Here is a 9,878-nt window from a genome sequence, read left to right as displayed (position 1 = left end):
GTGGCTGGCAAGGGAGTGAAAGCAAGGGCAGAGTTCTGATTGGTGGAGAACGGGCAGAGGGTACAACAGGTACCTCCAGGGCACAGGCCTAGGGCAGAGGAGATGGAGAGAAGCGGAGGGTGACAGGTACTTTGGGGTCATGCCACGGGAAGAACTATGATGGGCTCAGTAATCCCCTTTACACCTTGTGCTTGGGGAGACACCAAAGACCAGTAGAGAGGTCTGGCGTGCACCCCCATTCTCACACAAGAGCAGAGCAGGCAGTAGCTGGCACTCTCAAGGGTCCAGTTTATGTGAAACCTAGCAGAGTCTCCAGCTGGGGCTCCCCTGGGGCCTATATTCTCAAGGCTGGGGTGCACTTACACAGCCAGGCCTAGCAAGGAACAAACAGTTGGGATATAGGGCAGGGAGAGCGCTGCATTTGATGGCTGAGCAACCATGCACCCGCAGAAGCTGGGTGCGTGTGCAAATGTTTGTGCCTCCCCCAGTCTGGGCTCTCACTGTGGCAATGACGGTAATCCTGGCATGGTAGTATTTGTCTGGAGAGAGATTCTGCCAAGGCATTGCTATCTGCTATAGTCAAGCCCATATCGGGAAGGTCCTGGCAGCTGTGCCGAGTAAGGGGTCAGGTGATGCCCATCGGCCTTGGCTCCTAGGAAGGGGTGGCTTCCCAGGTCAATGAAGTTGTTTGGTCCACATGATTGACTTCTCTGCAAATGTGTGGCTGTAGACAATTTCCTGTCACTTCTGCCAGGAAGGGGGTGGTGGATGGTTGGGGGTCACACCTTTCAGCTCAGGCACAGTACCTACTTCTGCCATCAGTACCAGCCTGTGGCTTCTGCCATTTGGACCCCAGTTTCCCCATCTGTAAAGCTAAAGCTAACCCACTTCTTGGAGGAGTTGCAGACAGCCCTGCCCCCACAAGCCTGGATGGCTGAGAAGCTCACAAAGAAAAACAATGGCCAAGCAGGGGATCCCTGATTCTTCAGTGGTCTCTCCTTTTGAAAGCCCAGAGTTTGTATATGTTTGTGTTTGGGGGGGGGGGGGCGGTATATCCACCTCGGGTGTATGGGTATCAGTCAAATCCTCACTCTGAAGATAAAATGCGCCACCAGGCACACCACACCACGCAAAGCTGTCTGCCTACAGGCGACAGGTGGGAGGCCTCTGGAAGCAGTGTTTCTCATTCCCCCAGAGGAAACCTGTGACATCAAATCATGGAGTGGGGAGGGGGAGCAGGCAGCCTTTCCCACGGAGTGAGGGAAGGCAAGAGCTGGGTCTCGCAAGCAAGCACTGCCTCTCTAGCTAAAGCCCTAAGAGGTCTGGGAACCAGTGACTGTCTCTGCAAGGCCATTGCTCCTGTCTTACCTGCCTCAGCAGCTCTCCCCAGGGAACAAACCTTGTCTTTATCTCAGATCAGCCTACTTATCTTCTGAGATACCTCCAGACTGAGACTGTAGCCCCTGGCTAAGCAGCCAGGATGGACCCTGAATGCCACTACGCAGCCACACATCTGCCCAGAGTGGTTTACTGGAGGAAATATATTAACCTCTTTTCTTACCTTACAAAACCCCACCACTAAAGCCAGTTTACCACTGATGGAAGGATGCCTTCCAGAGACTGGATGGCAGCACCCTTCACCTTATTAGGAAGCTGGGGCAGCCCTGAGGTGGGGTCCAGGAATCTGGTCACAACTGCTGGGTGGGGGTGGGGTGAGGATTGGGTTGTCCATCTTCAGATGAGCAAGTCAGCTGAAGGTTCCGTCAGGTTCCTGCCACCACCACCAGCCCAGCCTATGGCTTCAGTTCTCTGGGCCTCAGGTTACCCATCTGGAAGATGGATTGACCAGTTAACATCATGTAGTTGTTTAGAGTTGAAACAAAATGGTTTGTGAATATGTCAGTTGGAAATATTTTCTAACATAAGCTCTCTGCCGATGCAAAATCCCAATCAAACAAATCAAATCAGACCAAATTAAAAGATATCCAACTTTAATTGGACTCCTGCGCTCTTGAGTGGTCTCGAGGGGAACCGGAAAGCTGCCAACGTGACCATGGGGGGAAAGAGGAAAAAACCACGTGTTTATTTTTGGGGAGCAGTTTAAATAGCCTGGGAGTGGTCTTGACCCTTCCTGGGGAGAAGGGTCAAGGTTCAAGGGGCACAGTGGTGGGGCTTCCAAAGATGGAGGTGGGAGACCGGGATTTATAGACACCACGTGTCCTTTTCTTTGGGGGTTAGGAATTAATTTGTATTTACACACCTACACAACTCTAGTCTAAATGGCAAGACCACTCACTCTCAGTGTTAACAGAAACAAAACAAGGTATCCCTGTGACCCGAAGGTCTGTAATGAATGGCTCAACGATTATGATTCAGGGTCATAGTTTCCCATCTAAGCAAGGAGGGTGTTATACCCAATGATACCTCATTTCTCTGTCAACATAGACCTTCCACAACCCCAAAACATTGTCTCACTCTTAACAGATGTGGGCAGGCTGTGGTATGGTGAGTGATGTCCACACAGGAGGAGATGCAGGTGAGACCACATCCCTAGAAGAGAGAGGTGAAGAGACAGCTCCTAGATGTGTCTAGGAGACCAAGTGGAGGGGATACGCAAGGCTGGACTGCAGGAAGCAGGCTAAAGCCAAGCCAGGCCAGGAATTTTCAGGAGCAAAGGAAGTGGGAATCTGAGAGCCTGTGCACCATAAGGCCAGAGAGAAGCCTTTGTCCTGCGGTTCCTATTCTACCCTGTGGTGTGAGAGCAGTTACCTCCCTCTCTGGAGCCATCAGCATCCAGGTGTCCCTCCCATGACTCCTGGGACATTCTTGGTTGTTCTTCTAGAAGGGTTCTTGGGAATCCCCGAGGCTACCTTAACTGTCTTTTCCAGCCCAGGATGGGCAGACTTCCTCTGTAAGGGCCATAGAGGAAGTCACTCAGGTTCTGGGGGCCTTCTAGTCTACCTCTGCTCTGTCTTGTACCACCTTAGCCTTTACTAACAATCCCAAAACACACAAATAGGCAGGGTAGTTCCAATAACACTTTATTTATGGACAACAAAATTTGAATTTAAAGTACTATTCACGGGCCACAAAATGTTATTCCTTTGAGTTTTTTTATTAACCATTTAAAAATATAAAACCTATTCTAAAGTCACGGGTTGTGCAAAAACAGGTGGTCCATCCACCAGATCTGGCCACAGGCTAAAGTGTACAGGCTTATTCTGATCATTCAAAACCAGTTTGTGGACCAGCAGCCCGAGCCTCCAGCTGCACCAGCCTCCAGCTGCACCTGGGAGCTTGTTGAAAAATAGCTTTTTTTTTTCAGCTCTACAAATCCAAACCCTGGGTTTAACACAATCACTGTCACTCGTGTGCACTTTAAGTTATAAAAATACTGACGCCAGAGGGTCATTTCTGACTCTCATTTCATAGCAATGGAGTGTAGCCTGGACACCGATCTTTCAAAGCTCCCCCTGGTTGGTACAGCCAAGTTCAGGTACTTGAAACCCAGCGATCTCCCAGGGACTAGGGACTACGGACTCTCGGAACATCCAGGCTGCTCCTCTCTGACAAAGCGTATCACTGTGTAAGGACACCGCTAGTCACTGAGCCACCCCTGGACCAGTGTCCCCCTGGATCCTAGGTGTGGAGACCTCACGGGTGATCTCCCACTCCTGGATGAGCAAAAGAAGCTCTGGAGCTGGGCGTACCCTTCCCTCTAACTCACTGTCTCCCCTCATCTCCAGAAGGCAGGGAGCACAGGAAGGTGGCCCCCTGCCCATTCTCTCTTTGAGCCCTGGGCTTCCAGACCTCCCTGGAACACTGAGTCCTCAGGATGGTACCCAATCCTGCCTTCCCAAGGACTCTGGGGTATAAACAAAGGCAAGCTAATCTTTCATCAAATCTATTGGGCCCCAAGAACCCACATAACCCAAAAGGCCCTGCCCTCCCCTGCTTAGAGTCTCTACTTCCTCAGACCCCTAACTTCTTCCTCTGATGGTCACAGAACCTAGTGACATCCTGGAGAAACACGAAGAGGAGGTACACAGCACAGTTCAGAGCAACCGGTGTCTTAGCCAGCTTGACCAGAGGTGCTAACGACCTTCAGAGTCTTAAGTAAGAGGGCTGGGGGAGGGGGAGACATGGGGCAGTCCCTGTGTCCCCTTGGACAGCCACTGACATCACTGCTACACAGGTATCTACCTTGGGTCTGATCCTTCTCTACCTGAGCATCCTCTCACTGCAAGGCCTGGAGTGAGCCTGCACGCCACAGATATATTCTTGATTCTCGAGACTTTCCCGTTCAAGCAACAACATCCTACCTCCTGGAAACCCTGCCAGAAGAATTAGCAGCCCAACCCTTGGCAATTCTGGAAAGGCAGACCTAGAAGGTGCCCTGAAAAATCAGTCCTCCTATTACTTCTGGGAAAAATCTGAGCACAGGGAAGAGAAAGGAGCCGCCCAAGGTGGAGGCAAATGGAAGCCAACCCTTCTCCCCCCATTTATATCCTCCACCTCCTACTCCACCATAGTGCTCCTTCCTGGGAGGCCCCTCAGCTGGGGTGGGAGGTGGGGGTGAAGGGCAGGGCCCTATGGTCCTAGAAGGTGGAAAACAAGGAAAGGTTAGGCCTGCAGGCCCAGCACTTAGGCTTTGGCCAAGCACAGCGTTACAGTGCCCTGCTTTCAACTGCCCTCGGCCCAGTTCAGGCCCATGGAGACCACAGTGGGCAGCTATGTAACTTACCCTCTTCCCAGCATAGAACAATAGAAACAGTTTTGATTGACAGAGCACATACCGATGCCAGGATCTGAACTAATAACTGTGGTTCTCTGGCTTCCCCCGACACACAAAGCACAGAGGAACTCAGACCCTCCCTTATAAGTCCTGCAGAAGGCCTCTGGCCCAACACTGCCTGGTGTTGGAGACACCACATGAACTCAGGGACAATCAGAACCAAACCTGAATTCCTCTTCTGTGTGACCATGAGCCTCAGTTTCTTTACCTGTAAAATGGGGATATCTGTCTACCAAGTTGGCTGGAAAGGAAAAAGGGGGAGCGGAAAGGACACTGCTCCACAGGTGACAGCTATGAGCTAGCTGCCCCACACGTAGGCTCTGCGACCTCTCCTTCCTCCCCAAGCCTCAGGGAGGCAGCTTTTCCACAGAAGGAAACAGGAGAGCAGCGTCTTGTGGAATGTGGCAAGGCGCCTTGGAGCTGAACCCTGCCTTACAGCTCTTCTTTAATTAGCTCTCAACTAAAAATAGCTACCCCCCACTCCCTCTGGGGCTGCACACCTCCTTTCTGGCCTGGCACTAGGGTGTGCAGGAGCCACTCTTGGGGTGACAACCAGCCTGAGACAACCCACAACATGGAGGATATGCTGAACAGGAGGTTTTATATTGAGGGGGACACAGAAGCATCTGTGGGCTCCTGCCAGGCCATTCCAAAAGCCCCAAGGGGCCCCGTGGCTCCTGCACTCCCTAGAGGGCTTCTACCTGGACAGCTGGCACCCAAGGAGTCTTACCCAGCCTTGGCAGGGTCTGCTCAGGGGAGGGCTGGGAGACACAGGCATCTCCCTTGAAGCCATAGACATGCCTACTGACATGCCTGCCCAATGGTCTGTCCATCCACATCCCAGTCTGTCCCTGCCTGGGAGCCGAACCATCACTTGCAGCTCTGCAGCCGGGTCCTATGGTGCTTCTCTGTCAGCAGGGGGATGAAGGTATCACTGTGTGAGAGCTTCAGCCGGCTGCCCCAGCTTGGCCCCTCCCTGGCAGCAGGCTCCGGGGGCAGGGTGTCCAGGTCGCTGCGAGAGCCCCCGGGTTTGCCTTCTGCGCTGCTGGAGTTGAGTTCCATCAGCTCCAGCTCGTGTTTGGCTGCCGTCTCCAGGACACGCTGTTTGTTGTAGTACCTGACAAAGTTGTTGATGATGGGGTGAATGGGCAAGGCGATGGCGATTACCCCACACAAGAAACTGATGGCCGCGTTGAGCTTTCCCAGAGTGGTTTTGGGGTAGATGTCACCATAGCCCACTGTGGTCATGGTGATGATGGCCCACCAGAAGGACTGGGGAATGCTCTTAAACAGAGTTTCAGGGTGGCTCTGCTCCATGGTGTAGCCTAGTGCGGAGAAGACGAAGATGCCCACAGCCAGGTACATAAGCAACAGCCCCAGTTCCTTGAAACTGCGCTTGAGGGCGTAGGTGAGGGTCTGCAGGCCTGAGGAGTGGCGGGCCAGCTTGAAGATGCGTGCGATGCGCATGATCCGTAGGGCCTGCACAGCCTGCTGCACGTTGGTCAACTCCATCATTCGCGCGCCCAGGTGCGTGAGCGTGAGGCTCACATAGAAGGGGAGGATGGCCAGCACATCCACGATGTTCATGAAGGAAAGGGCAAAGTGCAGCTTGTTGGGCGAGGAGAAGAGGCGTAGCAGGTACTCCAGCGTGAACCAACCGATGCAAGCAGTCTCCACGTTCTCCAGCGTCGGGTGCTCCACGCGGTTACCCTCAGCGTCTACCACCTGCAGCTCGGGTATGGTGCCCATGCACATGACGACAGAGGAGACAAGAATGAGCAAGAAGGATAGAACGGCCACCACCCGCGCAGGGCACGAGGACTCGGGCTTCTCCAGGAACTTCCAGACGCACTTCTGGCAGCGGCGCCAGCGGCCCTCGGCCGCGTCCACACCCAGGTCGTCCAGGATGAGCTGCACCCTGCGTGCGATCTCCTCCAGCTCCTCGCGCTTCTCGCTCAAGTGGCTCTTGCAACAGTCATCCAGGAATTTGAGGTCCACCTTCCAGAAGTCCATCTCGTTCTTGAAACAGATGGGGCAGATGCCCTTTTTCATGTGGACCTCCCCAAAATAGTACACCTCAATAACACACTTAAATGCGTCTGGGTCCCGGTCAAAGTAGAATTCGCGCTTGCCTGGGTCGTAATCGTCGCACAGGGAGAAGATGGTGTCGTAGCCACCGGCCAAGCAGTCCATGAGCTCCGCCAGCCGGGTCTCGGGGTACTGGCTGAGCAGGTCTCCATAGAGCACCTGCCGCACGCCCCCCACATTCACCACAATCTCAATGTCGTCGCCTGCCACAGAGTCCTGGCTGCCAGGCTCCGGGAGGCTTTGCTCTGCAGACGCATCCATGCTCCCCACGGGTGCGCTCCCAAGCCCGGGTTCCATGGGTCCTGCCTCAGCCAATGTGCCGCCCTCGGGGACAGTAGCCACCTGCTGGGAAGGGCACTCACAGCCGCTGGCAGCAGGAGGCTGGGGTACGCCGCGGGGGAGCCATACACCCAGCAGTAGCAGAGGGTCTGTGTGAGGGCATTCAGGCGCGCCGGCAGAGAACTCCGCTGCCGTTGGCTTCCGCTGTTCAGGATACTCACCCGCGGTTCCTGGTCTGTCGCTTCAGCTCGGTCCAGAACAGGACCGGGCTCTCCTAGCAAGCAGAGACCTCCTTCCCCGGGGCAAGAAGGCGGCTTCAGCTGCGGGTAGGTCCAGGAGCTGCGAGATCCGGATGTGCCGAGAGCGAACTTGGACTGGCTTTGCAGGAACAGTTCCGAAACACAATAGGAATTCCAACCTGACGTCAAACGCTTTGCTACTGTACCCTCTTCTGGTGAGATTTTGCACCGCACGCGCTGCAGCTGCCCAGGAATGAGTTAACCCTTGGGCAGACCTGCACGGCTGGGCAGCTGCCACCGCCACCCTTCTCCACTACCGGCGCCACTGGCTGCGCCTGCGGGCTCAGGGGTTACCATCCAGAGCTTTAAGGTCATACAGGTTCAGGCTGTCGAGTCCCTCCTGCACTGCTAGGTGAAAAGGGGGAAAAGAGGACCCCCGCCTGTTGCTCACCAACCCCTCAAGAAGCGGCTGCACACTCCTTGGGCACATCCCTTCTGTCCTACGCTTCTGTTGGCCCTGGAAGGGTTCCTAACACTCTGGAGCACTGCCCTATCGGTGATTTGACCTTGTCCCCTACCCCTAAAATTTGTCTCAGCTCCCACAGTAAAAAAGAAATTGTTCCACGTTACAAGATGGAAAGGGAGGAGAGCTTAGCCATTCCTCAACCCAAGGCTTTCCTGCTGGCTTACACAGCCATCACCAGTCCCTGCGCCCACCATCCCCGCCCCAACTCCTCTGAAGGAAGACAGTTCTTCCAGTTGGCTGCTGCCTCACTCCCTTTCATCTTTCTTCAGGCTGAGAGCATCTCTGGTTCCAGCCCATGGTTCTTACCACCAGGGTTATTAAACTTGGACCCATCTATGGCCTGGAACTGGGTCTAAAAGCATAAGCTGGGCCAAGTGGTAGCTCAATTGGTAGAGCCCTTTCCTGGCATGCACAAGGCCCTGTGTTTGCTCTCCCATACCACATAAACTGGCCTGGATATGCTTGTCTAGGATCCCAGCTTTCTTTACTTAGGAAGGGGAGGCAGGAAGGGCAGAAGTTCAAGGCTATACTCTAGCTTTGGAGGTTATCCTGGGCTAGAGATTGTCTCAAAAAAAAGTGGTTTTTTTTTTTTTTTTTTTTTTTTTTTGGCAGAGCCAGTAAGACAGGCTAATAGCAAAGCAAAGCTATCTGTTTGACCATGTGGTGGCAAGCATGCCATTCACATTTGCCCAAACCCACAGAGTGCACAACAGCAAGAGGGGGCCCTAAAGGACACTGTGGGCTGAGTGGATGACAATGGTGCTCTGTCCCCGTGGTTTCCTCAGTTGTGACAAGCATTCCATTCCCACAGGGATGTTCAGAGTGGTGGGTGCTGATCGTGGGGAAGCTGTAGAGACCCGGTCTGGGAAACTTCATCTTTCTGTGCACCTGAGACTGCTAGTTTTAAAAGACTATTAAAATGTAGTCTGTAAGCTGGATTTCTTAGACGCTCGAGATCCTGCCTGTTCATGAGTCATGAAACTGGTATACCGGGCCACTGGCAGTCTTATTCTTTAATGGGATGATATAAAAACAGGACGCACTAGAATACAGCACACACAGTATTATTTGAGGGAAACGTCTTACAATATTTATTTCGTTTCCATTTAGCGCCAGTCTACGGTGTGCTACTCATAAAGGGAAACCGGCAAAGAGAACGGTTGGGTGACAGCAACAGTTAACACTAATGTTGAGAGCACTGTGTATGTACCCAGCACTCTGGGTACTTTCCATGTTTCTTACTCAGTCCCTAGCTGCTCTCAGAGAAACAAAGACATCAAGTAATTACCATCATCACCCGCTACATTTGGGATGCAGGCTGCTGGGCTCCAAGGCACCTTTCCTTACTGCAATCTACCATCTCCACACTCTCAGATCCATCTAATCCAAGCTATTCCCCTTCTTGGCTGCCTCCTGTTGTTCCCTGTCCAGGCAGGGCCCAGTGAAAATGGCATCTAAGATTGAGCTTTATGGGCTTGAAAAGACCCATTCTCGCTCACGTAATTACTGAGGTCCTGTGCCATCTACGCATGCCACGCCCACCCTGGGCAACGATATAATCATACTCTACTGGAAATTTAAATACGGTACAGCTAAGGGAACACATAACAAGAGAGAGAGAGATGTGCAGGGCGGTACTGCCAGAGCTCCCATAGGCAGTGTAAGGATGTCAGCAGGTTGGAAGAGGAAGGCACAAAAGCAAGGTGTTAGGGCCTGGGATCGAACCTCAACTGGTAGAGTGCTTGCCCAGCATGCACCAGTCCTGAGTTTCACCCTCGGCACCACAGAAAAATTGGATATGGTAGAGGCAGAAGGGTCAGGAATTCAAGGTTATCTACCCTTGGCCATGTAGTGAGTTTGAAACCAGCCTGAGATACAACGCTCTCTGTCTCAAAAACAAGCAAAACTCACTGTGTTCATCTGGTTTGATATCATGGTGCCTGATGGCACC

General features: G+C 53.1%; 1 protein-coding gene across 1 annotated transcript; it reads right to left on the bottom strand.

The window, feature by feature from the left end:
- Positions 1–3,025: 3,025 nt before the first annotated feature.
- On the bottom strand, positions 3,026–7,644 carry Kcnf1 (potassium voltage-gated channel modifier subfamily F member 1). Its single transcript, XM_048439758.3, has one exon. It carries the CDS (start codon positions 7,178–7,180, stop codon positions 5,666–5,668), a length of 1,515 nt encoding a protein of 504 aa, XP_048295715.2. The 5' UTR covers positions 7,181–7,644; the 3' UTR covers positions 3,026–5,665.
- Between the last annotated feature and the right edge of the window lie 2,234 nt (positions 7,645–9,878).

The sequence above is a fragment of the Myodes glareolus genome, chromosome 6 (genome assembly GCF_982192425.1).
Source record: "Myodes glareolus chromosome 6, mMyoGla1.1, whole genome shotgun sequence".
NCBI lineage: Eukaryota > Metazoa > Chordata > Mammalia > Rodentia > Cricetidae > Myodes > Myodes glareolus.
The sequence above is the reverse complement of the archived record's forward strand: the minus strand, read 5'-3'. Positions and strand labels throughout refer to the sequence as shown.